The sequence below is a fragment of the Mus caroli genome, unplaced genomic scaffold (assembly GCF_978045245.1).
Source record: "Mus caroli unplaced genomic scaffold, Mus_caroli_1 scaffold_11, whole genome shotgun sequence".
NCBI lineage: Eukaryota > Metazoa > Chordata > Mammalia > Rodentia > Muridae > Mus > Mus caroli.
The window spans coordinates 32,611,589-32,637,274 of NW_028227266.1; the positions used below are offsets into that span (position 1 = coordinate 32,611,589).

The 25,686-nt window shown below is 46.0% G+C and overlaps 2 protein-coding genes across 5 annotated transcripts in view; one reads left to right on the forward strand and one right to left on the reverse strand.

Annotated features, from left to right (window-relative positions):
• Cdon (cell adhesion associated, oncogene regulated) overlaps positions 1-14,212 on the forward strand; it is a 96,211-nt gene extending 81,999 nt beyond the window's left edge. For 2 of the 4 annotated variants that reach the window (XM_085844519.1, XM_029481843.2), the window contains exons 19-20: positions 8,859-9,118; positions 9,757-14,212. In XM_085844519.1, the coding sequence (XP_085700645.1) occupies positions 8,859-9,118; positions 9,757-9,920 (424 nt within the window). In that variant the 3' untranslated portion in view covers positions 9,921-14,212. Of the gene's footprint in view, positions 1-3,794; positions 4,098-7,152; positions 7,578-8,858; positions 9,119-9,756 lie in introns of those variants that run through there. The other 2 variants (XR_015048922.1, XM_085844520.1) reach the window with 2 other exon arrangements.
• A 690-nt stretch (positions 14,213-14,902) lies between these two features.
• On the reverse strand, positions 14,903-23,994 carry Vsig10l2 (V-set and immunoglobulin domain containing 10 like 2). The gene is made up of 12 exons (XM_029481373.1): positions 23,913-23,994; positions 22,573-22,923; positions 22,032-22,307; positions 20,206-20,481; positions 19,465-19,713; positions 18,632-18,889; positions 16,940-17,230; positions 16,311-16,607; positions 15,552-15,674; positions 15,246-15,270; positions 15,084-15,136; positions 14,903-15,000 (listed from the first exon to the last, which is right to left on the reverse strand). Exons 1-12 carry the CDS (start codon positions 23,992-23,994, stop codon positions 14,903-14,905), a joined length of 2,379 nt encoding a protein of 792 aa, XP_029337233.1.
• Between the last annotated feature and the right edge of the window lie 1,692 nt (positions 23,995-25,686).

The window sequence follows — 25,686 nt, forward strand, 5'->3', positions numbered from 1 at the left end:
GCTTCCTTAGAATCTTTCTGTATCGTCTTGCCTGCCCTGTAATTTGCTCCTCCACTTCCTCTGTCTTCTCAGGTTTAAAACCCAAATGTGTTTCTTAGAGTTAAGAAACCAATTGTTGTTCACCCCTGATGAATCCCTTTTCTCATCGCTCTGTTTTAGCAGTAACTCAGGAGACTGAGATTAACTCTAATGACGGAAGTGGAGTACTGTTATGAAAAGACTGGGGACAGACAGGATGTGGTGACACACATCTTTAATCCCAGCACTCAGGACACAGAGGCAGGAGGGATCTCTGTGAGTTTGAAGCCAGTCTGGTCTGCAGAGTGAGTTCCAGGACAACCAAGGCTTTGTTGAGACAGCTAGACCCAAACAAACAAATGAACAAACAAACAGCAATAACAACAAAAAGTCTTGAACAAGCACGATGAACAGCATGTCCAGCAGTCTAGGGGGAATTGTTACATCCCAGGGCAGCCTAGGGCATGTAAATGACTATCAGGTCTCCTGTGTTCTCTTAACAGAAAAGTAAAACCTTCTCAGGGTTTTAGTAGCCTGTAGAAAGAGCCTGTTTAATGCAGCCCTCCAGGGAGCCAGTCCCCTCCACCAAGAATGTAATTGAGAAACCACCGTGCTGGTCAGCATCCCCTCCACTAAAGACATAATTGAGAAAACGTTGTGCTGTTCGACATTTCAAGAGTTAAACAGCTTGTAATCAAATAAATCAAATTCTTTCTGTCTTTCTCTTCTCCTCAATTCAGACAAAACAGTACAGTTCTGGATATGCAATCAAATGTGGTTTGTTAGCTGCTTGGCTAGTTTAATGGGAAGGAATTGACATTAAATTGGGTCTATTTGCCATCAGTCTTGGTAATTTGTAAGAGAAGGTAGAGAAGACACTGATGAAATTCACAGATGAGTGAATGGAGGTCCCATCAGGAAAGAATGAGAGATTAACTTTAAGGGTCCTAGGGAGACTGGAAATGGGCAGGAAGTCAAAATCAGCGTGGAAAAATATCTATAGTTCATCTGGGAAAAGAAGTCCAGGCCGAATGGCTGATAATCAAGAGAAAGAAAGCCACTGGGGGGGAGTGCCTAGAAAATCAGATATTACAGATGGCTGCCAAGGTTCTGTGTAGTGATAATCCTAAATGTCTGTATGTTCTCGGCCTGGGAGTGAGTGCCCTTCCATGGCTCATGTCAGATGTGCTCAGATGAAAATGGGATGCAGAGATGAAGCGAGGATATTAAGTTATAATAGGAGTCTCCAGAGAGGGTTTGGTGGACCCAGGTGGTTGTTAATTGTCTAGCATACTTAAACTTCTCCTCTGCACAGGCTATTTTTTCTTAACCCAATCCTTCTCTTATTTCTGATCACTTAGCAACTTCAGAACTATTCATAGTGCCAATGGAAGAAAGCACAAAGTCCAAGGTTTGGCTTTTCTTTCACCTATGGTGATCTGTCTACTTTGAGGAGATGGAGTTACAGGCGGTTGTGAGCCTTCTGATTTGATGCTGGGAATTATATAGCAGCAATGCTTTGTTTGGTTTTAGTTTGGAGTTGTGTGTGTGTGTGTGTGTTTGTTTATTTTTTGGGTTTTTTTTTCTTTTTTGTTGTTTTGTTGTCTTTTTGTTTTGTTTTAGCAGCAATGTTTATAACCTCTGATACATCTCTAACTGTTCAATATCATCATTTTTGGAAAGGTTATATGTCACACTCCCCTCCCCCCAATTCACTTCTTATTTCTAACATTGAGACTGGGGCCTGTTGTCATGGAGTATTGCTTTTGGCTTTTAAGTTATAAACTGTTTGTGGGTCTGTTTGCCTTGTTCATTAATGTAATCTATCATTTATTGTCTCTCAGAACTTACTGCCATCTTTTGTGTAAAAGTAACTGATAAATTAATTTCTAAAGGGAAGTCCCACCGTGATGCTGGGCTCATCACAGAGTCCAGCCGTGTAGACAGTGAGAAAGATCATGGTCACGGAGGAGGGTCCTGAGGGTCCTGTTGTACAGAAATGTATCTGCTCCCACAATCAAGGAGTAGAACAGCCAATAAGAGAGCTAGCAGTGACCAGAGGACACAGCGAAGATGAACTAAATATTAAACAATTATCACCTGGATATTACTGCAGAAGTCTTCAGGGCATGTGCGTGTAAATAAATGTTGAATATTCAAGTGGCCCATGGATCCTTACTCCTTCCCTTCAAGGATAATGAAGAGAGAGAGGGGGTCTGGCTGACTTAGTGGAACAATTTTTGTCTGGCATCCATGAGGTTTTGGGTTCAAGCCCCAGTACGGAAAAAAAAATGTCGGGAGAGGGACAATATGTAAAACTCATCTCCACATCCGATCAGAATAGCCATTATAATTCTGCATAATTATATCCAAGCATATGACCAGAAGAGAAAAGCTTATTTAGAAAACATTTGTGGAGCTGGAGAGATGATGGCTCAGCAATGAAGAACACTGACTGCTCTTCTGAAGGTCCTGAGTTCAAATCCCAGCAACCACAGGGTGTCTCACAACCATCCATAATGAGATCTGACACCCTCTTCTGGTGTGTCTGAAGACAGCTACAGTGTATTTATATACAGTGTAAATAAATCTTTGGGCCAGAGTGAGCAGAGCCAGAGTGAACGGGCCCGGAGCCAATGGGGTTGGAGTGAGCAGAGGTCCTGAGTTCCAATTCCCAGCAACCACATGATGGCTCACAACCATCTGTACAGCTACAGTGTACTCGTATACATAAAATAAATAAAGAAATCTTTTAAAAAAGAAAACATTTATCTGCATAATTTACAGAAGTAACCAAATTAGGTTTAATCAACTACCAATACTCCATGGTCTCCCAAATGCAAACTTAAACTTCAGTTCTCCTTTTCATTCCATCCAAGCTCTTCAGATTGCTGGTTGCGGAGTATTTCTTTAGTTTTGTGAGTCTTTCAATGTCATTTTTTTCTGCCTCATAAACTGATAGGTGAAAAGGTTGTCTTGTAAACAGACAAGTCCTAGGCCATGTGAGCCTTTACAGAATAACCCACTATGCATGTGATGGTATGCTCAGAGTTCCGTTTACTTGGTGTCAACAGAATGAAATTGAGGAGTTCCTAGGCTGGTGACAGCCCTGCAGAAACATTGACTCCACAGTCTGTCTGCAGGCACTGCGTTCCAAGGCTGTGAAGTCCTGAGTTGTGTGAACTGCAAAGTGCATTCTAAAAATCTTAAGGCATGTTCTGTTCTTTCTTACTCTGTGGAGATTTGTTCTCTTAATTTACATATTCACAGATATTCTGGTTATTGCCTTAGAAACTGTCTGAGAGCATTATCAGCAACAGACTCGGTTCTTCATGCTGCCCCTGATCACATTCAGAAGAGGGCTCATATCCCTCTCTGGACTGTATGCTTTTATCTCCACATGCCCAGCCCGAGTCCAAGCTGTTTTTCTACTGACAAAGACATCTGGAAGTATACTAACAGGGAGGCGGTGCAATTGCTTGCATTTGGTTAGCTAAGTGGTTAATTGCAGATTCTGAGTTAAGATTCAATGTACTAGAAAATTTTAAATCATTGTGGTTTATCATGGTGAAATCTGGATCATAGCTACTTTACAAATGTAAGTTATATTACTATCCATCCTACTCTGACCTCGGATGTGGGAGAGGTACAGTTCAAAGAAGTGTCTGCCTACCTGAAAAGTAGATACTAAAGAATACTTAACAGGAAGTTATACTTTCTCCTGCCAAGAATCTGTCATTTCTAAATGTCTTTAATATGTGCTCCTGGCACGTTAGCCTATATCAATGGACGTCCCTGTAGAAGCTGGCCCTTGCTCTTCTGTCTTGCTGGCCCCCAGTCCTGTCCCGCGGATGTAACTTTGTGCCACTCTGAGAGATGTTCTTTAGAAATCATGATGTTGAAAAGCCCTTGGAGTTCACTCAGAAATCCCATCTACAGCTTGCTTTAAATTAAAGAAGAGCACAAGACAAGAGAAACCAGAAGGAAAGAAGAGGCCTCTCTCTGCCTGGTGAGTCCCTGGCATCTTGTTATTTCAACATGATGAAATTCCTTCACAGTTGCTGTATGAGTTCATTTTATTTGTAATGTTTATATTTATAGGGACCTGCTTGCTTTTTTTTTTTTTCTTTTCCAGATTCTGGCAAGTATGCTCTTTATTTTCCCCTCAGCTGAATTTCGAAACTTTTACATGAACTTTTCTTTCTGGTCTTTCTTTGTCCTCTGAGTTCAGGCTCCTAGCACCTCACGTTACCTTCAGATTCCCAGAGAAAGGGAAGCAAGAGCCAGAAGTTCACTTTAGCACGTGTGGCACCATCAAGATCCAGTGCCTGGCTGTGCTTCTGTGACATGGAGGACAGTCCTTGCTGACCTCCTAGAGATTGACGTTTAAGCCAGCTAACACTAAAAACAACAGATGTTAGAAAAAGTATCTAACCACAAGTCAGTGTTGAACAAGGATGAAAAACTAGCATTGTGATACAAACAGCAAAAGTGTAAGTGTGCCAGGCCCTCGAGCTTTAATATCTGTGTCTTACCTCACATTAGGTATGGACTGTGAGAACAGACGTGTACTAATGAGCCTCACGCTGTTCCGTAAGAACTTACTTGCTTGAGAAAAGGTATATACAAAAGCCCAATTTTTAATGCTAATCATTTTTAATTTACTTTACATTTTTAAGTCCTGCTGTGAATCGTTTACTATGTGTTTGGCACCAGGTATCATAACTTTAACCAGAGTCTGATATGTGTTAGAACTCACACAAGAAGCTGGCAAGATAGGCTCTGGGGCAAAGGTATTTGCCTGGCAACCCAAGTTTAGTTCCCAGAATCCATAAGGTGGAAAGAGAGAAACAACTCTAGTAAGTTGTCTTCTGATTTCCAGATGTGTGCAAACAAACACACACACAAACTCACATACACACACGAAAGAAAGAAAGAAAGAAAGAAAGAAAGAAAGAAAGAAAGAAAGAAAGAGAGAGAGAGAGAGAGAGAGGGAGGGAGGGAGGGAGGGAGGGAGGGAGGGAGGGAGGGAGGGAGGGAGGGAGAGAGAGAGAGAGAGAGAGAGAGAAAGAAAGAAAGAAAGAAAGAGAAGGAAGGAAGGAAAGAAAGAAAGGGAGGAAGGAAGAGAGAAAGAGAGAGAAAGAGAGAGAGAGAAAGAAGAAAGAGAGAAAGAAAATTAATTCATCCTACTTCCCATATAATACAAATACTTTAGAATAGTTTAACTTCATTTCTTCCTTTAATGATCTCTTTATGGCCTTTTTAAAAGTATGTTTTTATTCTAAAATAGTTAAAATTCTCTAAGGCTTTATAATTGATGCTTATCAGCAGGCAATATCAATTCTGAATTTCTACCCCACCCTCTGTAGCTACTTGTTCATGTCTACATTTTCTTTCTTCCATCTGCTGTTACTCATTTTCCTTCAGCCTGGAGACCTTCACCTCCTCAGTATTGTCACTGTCTACCAGAAGTCAGAAGAGGTGTCAGATCCCCCTGAACTGATAAGATGGGTGGTTGTGAGTCACCATGTGGGTGCTGGGAGCTGAATTCAGGTCCTCTGGAAGAGCAATAAGTGCTTTCCATCCTCAGCTTGCTTTCTCCCATTCTTGGTTTAATACTTGGCAGAATCGTTGTGTGTGTACTCATGTAAAATGGTATAAACTCTAGAAGATGTTTTCTTCCAGAAAGGATTTGCTTTTATGTTTAGCCAGACAGCTGGATGAGAGCCAAATTACTTGAAGCCCAACTGGGGTTGAACTGATGTAATGCTGAGGTTCATTTAGGCTTTGTAAAAACCTAGTCTAAAGGTTGGAAGATGGGTCGACAAGTAAAGTGCTCTTCACACAGGTACAAGGATCTAGTCCCATTCCCTAGCAACCGTGTAAAAAGCTGGACACGGCTTCAAGTGTACCTATGATCCCAGTACTATGCAAGTTAGAGACAGGGGGATTGCTGTGGTTGCTAGCTGCTAGCCTAGCTCCAAATTCAATGAGAAAACCTTCTCTCAAAAGAGAATGTGGAGAGTAATAGAGAAGATGCCAGATGTCTTCCTCTGGCCTCAGCATGTACAAAAGGCCATGTGCACCTGCACAGACAGCTGAGCATACACCACACACTACCACATTCTCGCAATTTTTTAAGACCAGTCTATTCCTGTTTCAGTCCTCCTTTTAGGATGTAGCCCTTGGAGGGTCCCAATGGAAAGACTATGTTGTGATTCATGGGCCTTTCTCTCTTGGCAGGCTCTGAACTCTGGTGTTGTCTTCCTAGCCCTGATCCTTGCAGAAGTTCAGCTCAGGTTCTTAGCTTCTCAGTACTTGACCTTGCAGAGTTTCATCTGCACTAAGTTGAGCAGGTGCCTTAAGAGCAACTGAAGGCTGACGGTCAGGTTCACGTTCACGTTCTCTACACCCTTAGCCACACAAGTACTTTAGTAACTCCCAATGCCTTGAATAGATTAGAATTAAAATTTTTCTAGCCTTTAGTGGTTGTTAGCAGGACAGATATTATGCTATAATATAAGGAGCCAGGAGCCTAGAATTTAAATTTTAAGAAATACTTCCAGTAAGTCACAATAGCCATTCTAATTCCCCTGACCAGAGATACTTCTGAGTTTTTGAAATTCTCCAATTTCATAATTAATACTAATTCCAGGTCTTCAGCTATGAAGTCTTAGCACCTCACACCCTTAGCCCTTCACCAAGCCCCAGGTCTCTTTTACCTCCTTCCATATCCCAACATTTGGTTGTAACTGTTGGCTTGCTTCTTGATCTCCGCTGGGCTGGGAATGGGACCTCTGCTGTCTTTACCTTGTTATTCTCAGTTATCTAAAGTTAAAATTAGATCCCTGATGTCTGAATTTCATTAACTATATAATTAGTGTATTTTTTTATTTGAATTAAAAGTTGGATTTAGCCGGGCGGTGGTGGCGCACGCCTTTAATCCCAGCACTCGGGAGGCAGAGGCAGGCGGATTTCTGAGTTCGAGGCCAGCCTGGTCTACAAAGTGAGTTCCAGGACAGCCAGGGCTACACAGAGAAACTCTGTCTCGAAAAACCAAAAAAAAAAAAAAAAAAGTTGGATTTATTTAAGTTAAAGACTCGATTTACTGACAGGTGTCTGGTTCTCTTTCAGACTCATCTGTATCTTCTTGCTCAGAACTGGTCTTGCCAACGACTTCAGCCACCAGAACCGAACTCCTTTCCTAATTTTGTTTTTGTCCCAGAAACCTGCCCTCCCATGTGTTAAAGATGGAAATAAAGAATTCTGGTCTTCATTCCCTCAAATGGCCTATTTCAACCATGTAACTGCTCGCCTCGGTGCCTGTCCGGCCTGCCTTACATTAAAACATAACAGAGCCTCAATTTCAAATTTTTTTAGTCCCAATCTTAGAAAGTTAAAAAAAAAAAACTACCAGTAACACAGGACCAACTTGATGTTCAACAGATGTCCATGATAAAATGTAGACAATTTAACAATGTTCCAGGCAGAAACTAAACTAGAAGCCACTCTTTCAAAGGCAGTCTGAGTTTCACCTGAAGTTCTTCTCCAGTCTTGAGGTAAGGGACCAAGAAAGAACATGTCAGAAAACTGAGTTCACCAACAGTAAAACAAACAGAAAATTCAAAGCGAAATCAAGTTTGAAAAAGAATTACTGTACATCCAAGGAAATAGAATAAGGTGCGTCCTGGAGAGATACACCCGGACAGTAAAAGCAGATCCAGAGATGGCCCAAGCATCACCATTGGCAAACAGTGGCACTAACCAGATATTATAAATATGTTCAAGGACTTACAGGAAAATCAATACTTAGGAAATGAACTTGTGGATGTTTCAGCCAAGAAAGGAATCCAAATAGAAGCTTCAGGGCTGAGAAAGCACAGTATGTGAATGGAAAGCGGGCAGGGTGATGGTGACAGCCATTGGAAGAGACAGTAGACAACCCAAAGACCTGGGAGGTGGAGTTACAGACATTACCGAGGCTGAAGCTGGAGGCAGGAAATAAAAGTAGAATGGACTTGAAATGAAGTGATCAGTACTGGCAAATTCCCAGTAAATTAATTTGACAATGGAAAAAGAAAACCTTAAAAGTGCTTGCCACTAAATGGCTAGTCTGTGCGGTCCCCTGCAGGGCTGAGGGGGAAAGCTCCTCTGAGGGCTAATACTGACTGCCAGGTGACAGGGACTAGAGTCATGTAGGAGGCACAGCTGTGAACATGGCTTTGAGGGAGAAGCTTCTTGACTGCAAGTGCCATGTCCCCAGCTCCCTCCGGTCCTGTTGCCAAACCATCCACTCATGGTGCATCATACTCTTGAACCTGGACCTAGAGTGGACCTCTCTCCTTCGTTAAGTGGCTGTTGTCAGGGCCTTTGTCATAGCACTGAGAAAAGAAACCGGTGTGCCACCTGACTTCATGGGTTTTTATATTGGCTGTCATAAGGCCATATCTCTCATGTGGCCATGTGTCTGAGCTTTCCTTCCTTTCTCTCCCTCAATCCTTGCTGGTGTGTTTCACTTCTGTGTGCTGTGTTTAGGAGCTAATTAATGAAATGGGAGTTGTTTTCTGCCAGTGGGCTGCAGGAAGTGGGTGGGTTGGGTCATCATGGAAGGTTCTGTCCTTACGTGGTTTGTCTTTGGTACATTTTCCTGTCATCGTCCACTACAACTGCCGTTTCCAGAGTCTTAGAACGTCCAGTCCTAATGAGTGAAATTAGTTGTTTTTCAAGCATAATTCTTAAGAGTTAGTGAGTATAAAATATTCATCATGTTTAAAATAAACTTATTTTAATCATTGATGCCCCTAAACACTCAGTTCTGTTTCTTGGATTAAACTCTACAGGTGTTTCACCAAAACCAACAGTCCCCTTCCTGTGGTCCCAGTGGTAGCCTCGTATCCTCAGGGTGGTCTGGAAATGAAGCCCCTCAATGCCATGAAGGTGCCTGTGTGCTCAGCTTCCACAGTTCCTGACCATGGCCAGTTACCTGAGGATTGTGTCAAGGACAGTGTGGCACCAATACCTACCCAGCATACTTGCTGCCAGGACAACATAAGTGACATCAATTCTGATTCCACAGAAGACACAGCAGAGTTCAGCAGAGGTACATGGTGCTCCTTCCGGTTCTAGTGTCCAGTGGGCTGAAAGCTGTATCAGGAAAGCTGTACCTGTGGTGGGCTCACAGAAAGAACACTTAAAAGACTGGGTGGGAGTGTTGGGCACTTGAAGAAAAGATAAAGATGGAGAAGAGATTCTTGGAACTTCGCTTTTATTATACCCCTCAGCCCAGCATGTGTCCCGTCTAAATACTAACCAGAGATGACTCTGCTTAGCTTCTGAGATTGAATGAGATCCAGCACACTCAGGGTGCAATAGCAGTAGATGGCTCAGGTTGCTAATCCCATTGCATTGTAGGAAATTATCCAAACAGGTGTGGACTCACTAGTACCAGAACAGAGGACTTGCTGGGATGATGCATTTTGTGAGCATGGGCCCTGCGTTTCTTTGAGCTTCCTGTAGGAACTATAAACTTTCTTCAAGATGCTTTCTTAGGGTCTCTTAAGGGGATCATTTTGATTCCAAATGACTTACATAGTAACTCATGAGAGCTCATTTTTTTAAGTGTACTTTCTTCCTCAGATTCAAACCAAATTTAAGCAGGACTTACTTTTGTGTGTTTCTTTATTATTCAACATACTGTTTTCAGAAACTGCAAAGTACCCAAATCTCCCTGTTTTGCAGGAGACAGCAGTGGTCATTCTGAAGCAGAGGACAAAGTTTTCAGTTGGAATCCTCTTATTTTGTCACCTGTCTTGGAGGACTGTGGTGAGAAGACAGCGAGTTCTCTCTCTGGACCCCCTCTAGACAGGCTGTCGGTGGTCCTTCAGCAAGCCCAAGAGACCTGAGAGGAGCGTGGGCAGACCTCTTCATGTTCCCACTGCAAGCCAGTAACTGTACCACACAGGCCTGGTGACAAACTGTGTGAAGGACATTCATTCAAATCAGAGAAAACCATTATTTATTTTTTGTAATAGTCATGTCATGAATGTATCTTAAAATGTGTGCCCTTTCATATTATTTATGCCTTACCTTTTCCCTTCTCCATTTCGTCCTCCCCCTGGATAGGAACCCCCCCCCCCTGTTTTTGTTTTGTTTGTTTTGTTTTAACAGAGCTTTTCAGTCATCTGGCAAGCAGGGGATCACTCTCTGTCTTCCAGGGCCTTCCGTGGCAGTAGGAACTTGTGCTGGGTCCCATCCTCAGGCCTGTTCAGTTGTGGGGAGGAGGGTTGCCCAAGCCACTTCACATTTGTCACCAGTCATTCCTAGATGGAAAACTGTCACTCACTTTTCCCATGTCATCAGACTTTCTGGGAACATTTAGAAATCAACCATAGTTGTGATCATATGTTTATAACAGCCAACCAGCTGACAGATTTTTTTTGACTGCCTTCCAGAAAAACACTAATACTGATTTATTTTCTCTCTGTGCCTGGCTACAAATAGTGATCAGTCTTCTAGGTCTCAACCAGCCAGTGTTGTTATGAACACGGAAGCATGTAAAGTCTGTCTGGATTCTTGTATTATGTAGACAGGGAACCAGACTCAGAAAGAAAATTAATTCCTTCATGGTCCACTCACTGCTTTCTTAATTTACAAAATGGTTGTCATGAGTTCTTTGCACTGCTTGCAAGGGTATATAATACAAAAATGAGGCTTTTAAAGTGATAATTTGAAGAGAAAGCTGTTACACGCCTCAAGAAAGAGGAGGGCTGAAGGGACCTCTGAGTGAAGCTCTTCCGTCTGTCGTATAGTACTTGTGATGCTAAACTACTTGGTAACTGACATTTGTGTCACTTCTAACATGGTCAGTGTCCTGGAGGATCTGAGTGAGCATGTGTGAGTCAACCTTCTGCTACTATAGCAAAATTCCTGAGGTGATTGTCTTATAAGGATGCAGGGTTATCTTGGTTCCCAAGTTTAGTTCTAGGATAGACCTGTAGCTTTGGGCCTGTGTTGAGGGAGCACATCATGGTGGATATGCATGCATGGCAGAGCAAAATAGCTTATACCACAAACCAGAAGAGAGGGAAGAAAGAGAAGAAGAACAGGGTGTACAAGTCCCCCTGTCCCCCAAGAGCATGCCTCAGTGATCAGAAGATCTCACACTCCTCCCTGCTCGAGATTCTACCATCTCGGGAACATGCTGTCATGGGACTCAGACCTTGAACACAGAGACAGATAGGCCTTTGGAACACAGTATCCAAACCGCAGCAGAGTGTCAGGAAAGGTTTAGTTTGAAGAAAGGGTTTGAGGGCATTTTTGGATAGTTTTTCTGGTCGCCATCATTATGAACAGTAACTGAGGCTTCAGTCAGCAGGATCCATGCAAGCAGTTACTGTTCTCTGAGTGACAAAGACATTGCGGCTGCCTTTGGAAGGCTTTTCATACAAATGTGTGAAATAGAAACCCCAGGTGCTACAAATGCATTTCAGTAACTTGAACCAGGCCCTGATGGATCACAGATCTGCTTTTGAATGGTGTATCCCTTGAGGGGGGGTGGGGGGAACAAAATTATTCTCTTTATGTGGAATCAGACAATACCAGGATACATTTTGTTTTCATTTCCCACAAATTGCAGTGAAAGAGAATAAGATACTGTACTAATCAACTTTATATACATTTGTCAGTATTCCCTTACATATGTCTGTATCTTTTATAAATAGAACTGTTTGTGGAAATGTACTGTTTCAGCAGGGGCCACTACACAAGCGTTCCTTCTGTAGAATGCAGTAAATAGAATTCCATAGCTGGGTAGCGGGGTGCTGTAGAAGCGAGTTCTATGATCCTGGGGTTCATGGCCATAGTATAAGAGATATGCAGTTAGTTTTGGAGGTAGTTTGTAGCCATACATCTTGACTTGCAAAGTACGGTGTAGAGACCTACTGTGTGCTTTGCCAGTTGAGTTGGAACAAAGTTGTCTCAGAGTCGGGGTTTAGGAAAGCGGGAAGCAAATGTCTGTGGGCAGTCAGTTGTTCACTGTAACTCATGAAACAGGTATGCTGGCTCGAGCCTTAGGTCAGAACTGCTTTTAAAGATTGAATTTGACATGGGGCTTGCCCATGAGGAAGATGAAATTCCTTTACCCTTAGGGCAATCTCATTGTGGACTGCTTTATTTATGATTAGTAACGCTGTTTTAAGTGTTAACCCTTTTATTGTATTTTATTTATAAAAATGGCTTTATATATTGAGATATATAAATATAAATATAAATCTATATAATTGCCTTTATATTTAGGAGTTTGAGTTCTCCTTATTGTGAGTTTCTGTGAACTCTTGTGCCCTGCACAGTCACCAGAAATGGTCCTAGGAAGTGTCACTTCCCCAGGAATCAAGAGGACATAGGAAAATGTGGGGTCAGGGTCACCAGTCATTCCAAAATGGAATGGTGCACATTTGTGGAGAAACAATTGTTTATTAATCCCCTGTTTGTTACTGTTTTCTCATCCGACCTCCACGACAAATAGACAGAGTAGGCATGGAAGTCCCGGCCGACAAGTGAGCTAGAGCCTGCACTGGAGCCCACTCTACCTGACCCATCACCATGCCCCCTTTACCTGCTTTCTGGAGGTGTTATGGTTCACTCTCCATGGAACCAGTCCAGAACGTGTGCTGTTATCCACCCCTGCTGCGAACTTCCTCTGTGACACTCCGACTGCAGCTGATGGGGCTTCCCTCTGTCCACCCGCATCTCAGACTGGCAGAGCTCTTTACCAAGTACTTCATGTTCGGGAATCTCTCCTTGATACCCTACCCTTACCTTCACCCAATCCCACCCTCTCCTAACCCCATGAAGATTTAACCATCAACTGGCTCACTGACCATGAAGCTGGTAGGGGCTCTTCGTGGTTCGGGAGAGCCTTTGTTCAGCATTAAACTTCCCTAGTCCTAGTAAATCATGGCTCCGTTTCCTGGTTGTGTTCACCAATTCTGTGACTGGCTCTGGTGACAGGTGCTGTACAGGGTACAGGTTAATTGTGTCATTCTAAACTGTTGAGGTGATCTCATTGTTAAACGGTTCTTGCTGGATTCTCTTTGTACAGTTGTTACTCCAGGCTGATCACGTCACGTCTCTGCGTCAGATTCAGCACTACCTAGAGACTGTTCGGAACTGTCCTTTCTTTACCTGTATTGCTCGCTCTTACAGCATTGGCCCTGCGATGCATGCCTTGTGCTATATTGAAAAAAATATGTTTTATTTTCCTTAAAGTTGTGCTGTTATGTGTGAAGTTGTACATACTCTAAGTGATGTAGTTTTGACAGGTTTTATTTGGTTGACATGATTTTATATTAAAAGAGAATGCTGCTTTCACATGCAGTTGCCTGTGAAGAGGGATACACACACACAGTCCTGGGGACACAGAGTGGCTTGTGACTGAGAGTATATAATTGTCCTATTTGGAAACATTCCAGAACCTCTGACTTGTTGTTCTGCAATGGCCCTGTGAACACCCAAGGGCCCAGCCACCTATCCCTTATCGTGACTCCCAATTCTGGGAGGGAGCAAGACTACAGCAGGTGTCTAATAGGGAGTCTGAGGGACCCTAACAGGAGCTTAGCATGAGATAGAGGATTGGAGAGAAGTGAGGGGAGAGATTTTTCTTCCCATAGTGTCTGTTACCACAACCTCAGGATCCGTGGAGTGTGAGCCCCAGGATGGGCTATAGCACCTCCACAGAAACTTGCTTTATTTCCCTGAATAGCGGAAGTCAGTTATCTTCCCTGACTGGAAAATCAACAGAATCCTTTTGGCCAGGTGTGGCCATTTTGTATTTCATTTCTCAATAGTCAAATAAGCCACTTTTAACTCTCAGGCCCCATCCTGAGAACTACGAGGAAAGCTGAAACCCTTTTCTAATACTGTGAGAACCAAAGAAGCGTCTTAGGTTTCTCCCAGTTTTCTGTCTCCTGTCAGGCGCCACTTTCTGTACTGCTGGCAGATCAGCCCCAGCTTGGCTCTGTCCTCCCTCCGCAGAGCAGCCCTGACTTTTCCCCCCCTCTCAGCCAAACAAGCGCTCACTTGTGCCTCGCCCAGATTTCAGACTCACACTGGCAGCTGTCAGAGTGTGATTTTGCCTCTGTTCTCTGTCAGCCAGCTCCCCCAGGCCTGGGGACTGGAGTGTTGCTGAATACCTCTGCTGGCACAGATTGCAGGAGTCTGGCCGCTGCATGGTCAGTGACGCCCCTAAGCTGATTTGAACAAAGGGAACACATACCTAGGCACCTGGTTCTTCTTGCCAATAAAGCTTGACCCAAGCAACTATCTCAGAAGTTGTTATTGAAATAGCTCTGCTAGACATTAGCTACAAATGAGTTAGGGATTACTCAACCCAGTACTTTTGTTGTTTTCTCTCTCTCTCTCTCTCTCTCTCTCAGCTCTTAGTTCCCTGGTATCAGAGAATATTCCCTGTACCATTTTCAATTGCTCTCAGATGCTCAGATGCCTTCCATGTTGTCTCCAGTTGTGGATTTTCCTCTATCTGCCACAAACTGGGCCAGGGCTCCTTTTATCATGTGGAACACTGTAACTGGGCCATGGACCACTTCTCGAGCCTGGATAGTAAGTTGGAAGTAATTGATCTTTGAGTGTTGGATGGGGAAGAGAGAGTTGCTTCCTTTGTTTGTTTGTTTGTTTGTTTGTTTGTTTGTTTTGGGGTTTTTTTTGTTTTTGTTTTTGTTTTTTCGGGACAGGGTTTCTCTGTGTAGCCCTTGAACTCAGAAATCTGCTTGCCTCTCCCTCCCGAATGCTGGGATTAAAGGCGTGCGCCACCACGCCGGGCTGCCTCCTTCTACCTGCCTTCCCTCAGCCCATTGCACCATTATTGTCCTTATGGTGTTGCAGTCACTGTGATGGTGACATTTACTGGAGCATCAATGGATTCTTGTATAGGGTCTGAACTTGAGGTGGTAGATGCTGTTTCAGTACCTAGAAAGAGCACAAGTGGACAGGGAAGAGCAAGGAAACCAGCAGAGGACTCTTGTGTAGTCATTGGCACAGATGGTGCCTACCTGCTGGGGCCTCGATGCTTTCCCTGGAGGCCCTCTGTTGCTGTTCGTGCTCCCTGAGGTGGGTAAGAGAGAGAGAGAAATGTTACGGGCATCTACACCTTCCTAGCTTTCCTTTCTAATTAAGAAAAGTCTGGACCCCATAAAGAAGAGTGGCACACTCACATAGGAACAAGCAGCCGACTCAGGCCTGGGGGAAGAAATGAAAGAACATTACTTGACCAATGCAGTGTGGACCCCAGGAAAATGGCCCTCCCCTTCCTAGTGGGTTCCGTACAGGGTCTCGCCCCAGAGCCTAAGGGGAATGGCCCCGGAGCCTAAGGGGAATGGCCCCAGTGCCTAAGGTTGGCTGGTCTTGATCCTCAAAGGATGACATCACAGCATAGGAAGAGTCTAGATTCTCCTTCAGGTGTGCCTACACCTGGCCACCCTATGGGGTCAAAGAGCCCATCCTTTCAGATGCCTACTCACAGGGGAAAGTGTGTGGGTGCCGGGCAGCATACTGGAACACCAACAAAGAGGTCGCCAATGCCACCACAACTCCTGTGCCTGCAGCTCCTAGTACAGCTGGGTAGGCACTAAAGGCAGGGTCCACTAGGAGGTGAGAGCATGGATGGTATTAACTATCCCATCAATGAACTTGGACAAGAGAGACTCACAGTGTACAGAGATGGTGCTCTGTGCCTCCTAAAGGTTCTGCTGCCTGTCATAGAGGACCCTGGGAATGTGCAGTTCAGCTCTTTCCCATGGAAAGAGGTGTTCTGGTTGCCTTGTGCTGATGGTTACATCCCCAGCCAAATCCCCATTTCTGGCAGAAGATATATAAGGATACTACTTATTTTGGCATCTTGGGGCTGAAGGAATTAGACCATAAAATAAGGAATAGAGGGAGCAACAGGAAGCTGAGCCCTCCTATTCCCTGAGATATAAGACTGAGGCACAGAATGGGTTCTTCATAAACCCTCAGCATCCAGTCCTTTCTCTAGTTTCTTCTGATTGAAACTGGATTAGGGGTCTGCTCCTATGCCTGGGGCCTCCTGAGCTGCCCTAGGAGAGTCAGGAAAGAGGAATATGAAAGGACAAAGAGGATGCATACACAGATAGGCTAGGGGACCCATCAGGATGGAGGCAAAGGGCTGGAGCATGATATCCTGTGAAGGGGAGCATGGGGCAGGTTCAGTTTCCTGGGGATGGGAGGAGGTGAGTTCCTCCCTGCTGCCAGCCCAGCACCTGGTGTCTTCACCTCCGAAGGATATCCTGCAGTGTGGTGATTCATAGCCAGGATACGGAAGGCATAAAGGACTCCTGGGTCCAACCCTCCCAGACGCCGGTCCCTGCTCTCTGGCTCAATGTCACTAGCGGCTACCTCCCAAGCACCAGCTTCTGAGCTGGGGACACTGGCCCTCTGCTGCACCAGAAAGCCTGTCAGGTTGCCAGGGCCGTAGATGGCCCACTGCAGCTGCACCTCTCTCCGTTGTCGCCTGTAGGTCAGTCGGCTGATGGTGACGTTGGGAGGACTTGGATACCCTAGAAGGGAGTGAAGACGGAGATACAAATGGACAGTCTGCCTAGCAACAGCTACATGGCTTTCCCCTGTGGATAGACAGTTTTCAGAGATGAGAGACAGGATGGTGTGTGTATCCCTGAGCATCTTTAAACCTCACTTTCTCATTGATGAAATAAAGGAGTGTGGAATTCTATGTGCCTATATTTAAGATTCCATCAGATTCATACTCTCCTGACCCATCTGGATCATGCTCTAGAAGATGCCCAAATTTTGGAAAGAGTTATAAAGCCCCCTGCAGCCACTGATCACCTGTATCTCTTACCACAGGGGCACACAAATCCTTTACACTCACTCAGGACCTCCAGCAACACACTCTGGCTGCTGTTGCCCAAGGCATTGCGGGCCACACATTGGTAAGTGCCCCTGTGGTGTGCTGGGTCGGCATCTCGGACTTGAAGGCGCAAGTGGGTACCCTCAGGGTGTAGTATGAATCCAGGAGTACTTCCTTCCAACTGCTGTTGCTGGGGTCCCAGCCAGAGGAGCTGAGCAGGTGGTGTACCCCGCTGGAGAGCACAGCCCAGCCAGACCTCTTCGCCCTCCAGTACTGACACTCTAGGTTCAGCCACTGTCAGCTGTGGGACTTCTGCAAAAACAGAGAAGTTAAGGGTGGTAAGCAGCTGGTCCAGCTGTTGAGAAAGTGGTGTCCCCAGCTGTTGGGAAGGTGGTGGCCCAAGTGAAGAGAGGAGGCAGCTCTTCTTAGTCAACTCAGCTCTCTTGTTCAGACTTCGGATGTGGTCTTCTCTAGGGTCTGCTGGTCTTTGCAGTGTTCCTGAATGCTCTCCCACCTCCCCATCCCAGCCTCTCCTACTTCAGGCAAGGTTCATGCTCACTCATTTCCCTACCAGCACCTAGCAGGTCCTTCCTGCACTGGCCTGACATCTCCTTGCTGGTACAGAACAGGACCATAGAAGGTACTCAGCTTCTGCAGGCTCACGATAGTCAGGTGCCAGTGAATTTCTTACAATGGGATTTCTGAGACTGATCAATGAGAAAGGTAATATTTTGCACTGAGGATCTCCTTAATGCCCCCAAAGTATGCTAGCCTCCAAGACTTTGGAAAGCAAGTGGGAGATCCTTTTGTGAGACCTGTTGTGTGTGATAACTCCTGTTTGCTCTCCTGGCATCTTAAATCTTTCTGTATCAGATTCTTTCTTTTCAGTTGTTCATAGATTGGGAGGGGGCAGGTGAAGACAGAAGGAGGGACCAAACTGTAGATAAAGCAAGGGACATAGGTAGAGAGAGCTTTGATAACTTGAAACACTGAAAGCCAAGAATGTGGTCAGCCACCTCCCTTCTACAAACGAGAAAGTGAGAAGAGCAGCCAGTGTCCCCACACCATTCAGTACTGCCCAGTGATGTCACACCATTCAGTACTGCCCAGTGATGTCACACCATTCAGTACTGCCCAGTGATGTCACACCATTCAGTACTGCCCAGTGATGTCACACCATTCAGTACTGCCCAGTGATGTCACACCATTCAGTACTGCCCAGTGATGTCCTGTAGGAACCATAGCCACCAGCCACATGTGACCACTGAACACTTGAAATGAGGCCAGGACACATTGAGATGTATGGCAACTTATAAATATGCTGCATTTTCAAGACGGTGAAATGAATGTTAAATAACCCATAAATAACATTGTTACATTGGAAAGAATTCTAACTATTTTAAATTAAGTTTTACCTCTTCTTACTTTTAAAAAAATGTGGCAACAAAAATTACATGTAACTTGTATTATATTTTTTATTGGACATCACTGACCCCAACCAACCTCTCTCATTTTACGGATTAAGGGGTGAGGGTGGGAAGGCTGGTAAGATGGCTGTGTGTGAAGGAGTTTGCCACCAAGCCTGGAAAGTGAATCCATCTCTCTCTTGACTCACCTTTGCAGCCTAGCACTGCCCACCTCCAGAGCCCCTAATCCTGATTCTGAAGGACTTCCCCTGCCCAAACCCCAGAACCATGACTAGGTCCTGCTTACCCAGCCTTAGCCGGCAGTGGGAGCCAGGAGCCTTGAGTGGGTGGGAACCCTGGCAGGTGAACTCTCTGCCTGCCAGATCACTCTGAGCCTGCAGGAGGTGCACAGCCTGCGAAGAGCTCAGGTCACCCAGGGACTGCTGTCTGTCCAACCAGCTCAGCATCGCAGGAGGTTCACCTCCAGGCCACTCACAGCTCAGCATGATGTACTGGTCACCCACTGTGGCTGTGGTCCAACAGGTAGGACTCCCAGGAGGTTCCCCTGGAAAGCAATAAGATCGATGTGGCTTGTGGAAGGGGAAGAGCTTGGCAGACCCACCTCTCCCCTAGGTTACTTCTCCCCTCACTCTCAGTCCATAGCATTTATCCAGGGTTGACCATGGGGCAGCACAGATGTGGGGGACAGACACAAAGCAGCTACTCTATAAGTTGGTGAATGTTAGATAATAGGTAGAAAAACAGACAATCTGGGCCCTTTGAAGACAGAACCACAGTGGAGCTCTGTCTTGGGCATGGGTGTACAGAGGAAGAGACGGTGGCAGAAGAGAACACTGGCAAGAGAGCTCTGAAGCTCATTTCTAGATTAACATGTAATAGGCAGAAGCAGAATGTGAGTTTGAGGATGCCACAGGCCAGGGTTCCAGGGCAGAAACGGAAAAGAGCCAAGTATGTGATAGACAGGAAGCTGAGAACTAACGTTACCATAATCTCCTTGTTTTCTGACATTTCCTGGAGTCAGAGCTTACTTCCAGACCCCAGGTCCTTCTAGATGCCCCCTGGTTTGTACCCACACTGCCCAGAATACCAGCATTCGGGGTGTTACCTGTGTCTACTTACAGAGAGTGACCCTGCAGAAGATGGGCATAGCCAAGGTAGGGTGCTGTCCGGTACAGCTGAAGATGCTGCCATTTGGAAGTCCGGTGGTTGTATAACTCCAGGTGACATTGCCCGAGGCACTTGGGCCAATCCCCTGGGGCCCTTCCCAGTGAAGTTGAGCATTTGGAAAACCCCCAGGCCAGGTGCATAGCAGGGTCACACCCCCGAGGGTGGGGAGCACGGCACAGGAGGGCTGCCCTTCAGGGGGATCTGGGTAGAGAGGTGGGTGAGAAGGAGCTGAAGTAGCTTCCCTTGCCAGTGCCCAGCAGGCCTGACTCAGGTCAGGGTGTGGAGAACTGGGGTGACAAAGGAGAAGGAAATAGGCAAGTAGTGTTGGTAAAGAAATGCTAAACCTTCAGGTCCAGGAACAAGGGGTTAAAGGCTAGGCAATTCAGAGCTCCTGCTGGATCCCACACCCTTGGTTTTCATCTTTGCCCCTGGGCAGCTGGCCTCACTGGCATTACAGTACCCCTCTCTGTGCCTCAGTCCAGGTCTTGAGACCGTGGGGACAACGACTTTGGGAAAGGACTGTGGAAGGCTAGGAACTTCTCATTTCCCAGCCTCTTCCCACGGTCTCTCCTAGCCTTTCCCTAGTTCTCCCCCATAGCCAACAGTTTTGACACTGTTCCCCGAGGGGGCTGGAGACGGCCTGAGCACCTGGCTCAGCTCCAGATTCGGCTGCCCTCCCCACCCGACACTCACAGTAGATGATGAGCTGGACAGTGGTCTGGGTGTGGGTATCTAGGTGCCTGTTGTGAGCCAGGCAGGTGTACAAGCCCGTGTGGGTGCGGCTGGCACTGGCAATGATGTAGGTGGGCCCAGTGTGGATCTGAGAGTCATCACGGAACCACACATAGTGACTAGGTGGATTGGATGCAGCCAGGCAGCTAAGTGTCACCTCCTCTCTCTCGCTGGCCCAGAACCCATCTTCAGAGAATCCCAGTGGTTCCATAGTGATCACAGGCTTGTCTGGACCATCTGGAGGACAAGGAAGATCCATCACCTCGCTCCACCCTTGCCTTTTCACTCGCTCATGCTATTGTTGCTGATTCTCTTCACCCATTCCAGGAGCACATGGCACACATTGGCTGTCTGTATGCCCTGTCTGTGCTGGAGCCTCCAGTTGCTCAGAGACTGGGAAGGTTGGGTCTTAGGCACAGTACAGAACTGAGTAGTCAAGGCTGCTGGAGGCAAGAGTCTCATGTTTGAATTGAGTTTGGAGCCCACGGTTGGGCTGAAGCAGGGGCCTTACTAGACAGACAAGAAAAAGGTCGAATGACACCTAGGCAGCTTGCTATAGGTGTCTGGGACTGAGGGATGGTTGGCCACTCCAGACTCCAGAAAGGAAGAAAAGATGCTGGAATAGCATTCTGAGCATAGACCCTACAGCCAGCACTATTATTCACTTTGTTGAGTGCCTGACTTGCCCACTCCTGTTCTCCAAAATTGGGATCTCCACTCCTGACATTCTCTCCAACTCCCAGAGGGATGGAAGTCTCTGCCAGCCTCCTTTCTGCCTCCACCTCCTTCCCCAGATCTCCTGTTCATCTCACTAGTCCATGTTTAACGTCTGTAATCCCCCACCCCCATGTGACCTAGTTCATGACTGAGAGGGTGCCATCTGCCCCTGCTCTTTAAAACCTCTGAACCACTGGGCAAGCTCACATACTCTTGAATATCAAGAGGTAGAGGCAGGAGGATCAGGAGCTCAAGACCAGCGTGGGCTATATAGTGAGTCTGAGGCCAGCCTAGACTGAAAAAAAAAAATGCAAGCAAATAAGCAGTCCTACCCCTCTAGATCACCACTGCTCTATAGATGCAGGGACCACTGTGTGGATTTAAATTGCTCATAGTCAAATCTTAGTAAAAATAGCAAATTCAATCAAGCCACACACATTTTTATTTTAATATTTAAGCTATCCAAACGTATCCAAAACAACATTTCAATAGATACTGAAGTTAAAAGTTATTGTTGTGGTATTTTGTGGTTTTTCACTTAAAGGACATTTTCAAAATCATGGGTCGTATTTTGCCTTTACTCATAGAGTTCAAATTGGCCACACTGTCAAGTGACCAAAGACACACGTGTAGCCACCGTACTGACACTGGAGCATCCTTGTCCTTCTCCAGCCTTCACCTTCCGATTTCTAACTGGTGCCCTCAGCCTCAATTTGTGGACCAGCTCTCTGCATTATGGCCCTTCTTCCTGCTCCTCCAAGGGGTGTGCTGCTCAGTTAGAGCCCTAAATACTCAACATAAAGGCCAACTTTTCAGGCCACTCTCCAAGTTGTAAGTAGGCTCATGAACGCAAGTAGACACCCCTTTTCCTAGAAGAAAGAACTCATGACCTTCAAAGGTTAAAAACCTTGACATGTTGGGCCCCCGTGGGAAAAGCATCCTCTACTGGGTGCCTTTTGGAGTTCTGAAAGGCTGGGGGACTCTTGCGAAAGAATGTGGAGAGTTCTGACATGGGACCAGAGACCAAACTTAGGGGATAGAGGTTATCCCGTGTCCCAAGTCCAACTCACAGATGACATCTAGGAAGGCTCCATCACTCTTGAGGTGGTTGACTACATTGCTCACACTGCAGGTGTACCAGCCTAGGTGGGTCCGGTTGACTGGATCTAGCTGGAGCCTTGGCTCTGAAAGACCCACCAGGACCTCTCCAGGGCCTTGGGGTATGTGATGGTGCCAGGAGAAGGTCAGTGGCTCTGTGCCCTCCCTCACAGCACAAGTAGCCACCACGGAGACGCCCTCTACTGGGGATGAGTCATTCAGTTGCACCCGAGGCTTAGACACAGGCACTGAGGAGAAGACAGAGAAGCCTTTCATTTGCTACATAGACCAATCAATGTTCAGGGGCCCTTGCCCTGACGTCCATGGGCTGGTCTGGACACTTAATCTGGAACATCTCTTCCTCCAAATCCCACATTTCCTCACTTCCAGGAGGAGTCACCCTTTAAATCTGGGACTCACCACATGCAACAAGAACGGAAGTCACATGCAAAGAGATAGAAAACGGGAGGCAGGTTAGCCGAAGTCTGGAGACAAACAAACTTGGTGCCTCACCCAGCACGGTGAGCATGAGGTACAAGTAGGCTGTGTGGACCTGGCCACCGGACACGAGCAAGGTCTGGCACAGGAAGTGGCCACGGGCACCCTCTCGGAGCTCCTCTATCACCAGGCTGCTGTTCCTCAGACTCACGACCCCCAGAGCTAATGCCCTGGATTCCACCTTCGAAGAGGCTCCACTGGTGACTGCCACAGGTTGGAGAACCAGGGAACCCAGCGGAGTGAAGCTCCAAAGGACTGCCATCGGGGCAGGCCCGGTTCTGCACTCTAGCTCCACAGAGCTGCCTCGCACTCCCTGGACAGACAAAACCTCCTCTCCAGCGGTGTTCGAGGTTGGGTAGGGTTGGCCTGGGAACACAGAGACAACCACGATATCTGTTTTGCCCTGGATTTCAAGGTGCATTCCACACCATTGCCTGGAGCCTTTTGTGTGTTCAGTAGGCCCAGGCAGCCCCGTGGACTATTGGGGCTAGTGGGTAAGAGAGTCCCTGAAGGACCCTGTTGGGTTCCCTGTTTAGATGTTCTGAAGAGAGCTTAACTGTCATAGAGAGTCTTCCTGGAGCAGAGCCTCCCAGTCCCACTCCTGCCAGTGTGCCTTCCCCCATATCCATCCATCAAATCATCTGTGAAAAACACAAAATCACAGGCTCCACTTCAGACTAAGGAGCTGGAATCCCAAAGTTTGAGAAGGGGTCAAGGATCGGAAGTCTGGGTTTTTGTTTGTTTGTTTGTTTTTAAGATTTATTGCATTATCTATGTGTATGTATGGAAGTGTACTCATGTGTCTGTGTGAGTACATGTGCACTTGTTTGTATGCAGATGCACATGCAGAAACCAGAAGAGGGTACTGGATCCCTCAGAGCCCTCCAGGAGAGAGAGGCACTTACAGGGATGCCTAGTTTGTTACATAGGCTCTGGGATACAAACTGGCCTCCTCATCAACCTTGCTTAACCATCAGCTCATCTCTCTAACACCAAGACTGTTTTCAACAAGCATCTTAAATTAAGGTCAGCCTGATTAGGCTGATGACCATGGCAATCCTGGGGACAGCAGAGAGCTACAAAGAGTCTGGAGGTTTCTCTGTAAGGGTTCCAGACTAGGACTCTAGTTTCCTCAAATCCTATTGTGGCCCAGGGAAAAGAGAGCAGCTTCTACCAGTTCACCCAGCTCCATTGATTTATCAGCTAACAATGGAGCAGCACACTAAGTATTAGAGCTAGTACATGCTATCCATGTTAGCAGATGAATGGCATGAGTGGATGCCCTTAAATGACTATGTGAACATAAAAGGAAAGAAATAATGGGATGTGAGACAGGGGGTCTGTACATCACTCACCTGAGGCCCCTGGATGCAGTAGGCAGAAGAGTATCAGCAGCCTGCAGCCTAATGGTCTGTGATGAGCACTCAGACCCACCATGGCCCCATCAGGGCACCTGAGGCTTCTGCCTAACTCCCAACTCCCTCTCTTCAGGGCACAGGAGTCTTGGAAGAATGGGGATCAGGCTCAGGTTGCCAACCTCAGCCCTCCTGATACTCCTGCTCTCTTATTACCCTCGATGCCCTGATAACTTATGAATTATTTACCTGATAATTCACTCTGTCCATAATGTAGGGTTAGGGAGGGATGGGCCTGGCTGAGAGGACCTGTATACCCAACTGAATGATATCAGAGAGTGTCACTGAACGTGGGGGGTGAATAAGGCCTATAGCTTAAAGACCTGCCACCTGCTCAGCATTGGTCTTCCAAGGGAGGGCCTAAGGTCCAACACATTGGTAAATGACCTTCATCCCTTCTTGGGTTGGGCCCCTCCCTCCATTTTGTGAGAAGAGGCTTAGTAGGAGGAGTCAAATATAAGCAAAGGAGTATGGGATTTCAAGAAGTTTCTAACTTCTTGGAACTTTGGTAACTTTATAGATAAATAGATCTACACACTAAGTTAAACATGCATTGTGAACATTGCATGAAAATTTATATTAGTATGTTGTGAACATTTGGATTTTGGTAATGCCCTCTTTCTTTCTTTCTTCCTTTCTTCCTTTCTTTCTTCCTTCCTTCCTTCCTTCCTTTCTTTCTTTCTTTCTTTCTTTCTTTCTTTCTTTCTTTCTTTCTTTCTTTCTTTCTTTCTTTTAAAGATTTATTTATTTTATTTATTTGAGTACACAGTCGCTGTTTTCAAACACACCAGAAGAGGGCAACAGATCTCATTATAGATGCTTGTAAACCACCATATGGTTGCTGGGAATTGAACTCAGGATCTCTGGAAGAGCAGTCAGTGCTCTTAACCTCTGAGCCATCTCTCCAGCCCTTGGTAATGCCCTATTTCTTGATTTCATAAAGCCTTAAAATTTTATGTACTTTATGTTTGATATGATGTACATCAGTACACATGAACACATACACATATAAGGTGAGCTTCACCTAGTATACAGTAGGTGCTCCAAACTGGGTTTAACTGATGAAGTGTGGCATCTGGTGCTGCAGTAGAACAACATTTTCTCCAGGGTTCTCTTATTCTTCATCTTGGGTATCTGCTATCATGTCCTGCTGCCCTCATGGTCTTTGAATGACAGTTTGACATGGGGTCAGATTTTTCCATCCTCTTTGGCAGGGTTGAGGGGAGAGTGATATTCCTGGACCCCAGTGAGACAGGAGATCTGATGTCTGGTGTCAGGTTCTGGTGACAGGATCACTGTCGAGGCAAATGCTGGGTAGGTTCTTCTTGGGTCCAGAGATGTTCTTTGTGGCACATTGACCTTTTTCATTTTGCCCTAGGATAGTAGCCCTGAGAACAGACTCTAACTCTTTTCCCCAACCCATGGCCAAGGTCTCCTGTGCCCTCTTAGAGTCTTGAGCCCCCCATCTCCTCAGCTCAGATGGAGAACCAGAACAGAAGGTTTTCTGAGACTCAGAATCTGACTATGTAGTAAAGACAGATGTGCCTGATCCAGAGACCAGTTCCTATGGATCACTCGTTTTGATCTCCATCTTTCTCAAAGTTGGAATCTTCGGAACCTCATTAGATGCTGGAGAGGTTGCTCAGCGGTTAAGCACTTGCCATGCAAGTCTGAGGACTGGAGATTGGATCCCCAGAACCCACATAAATGTCAT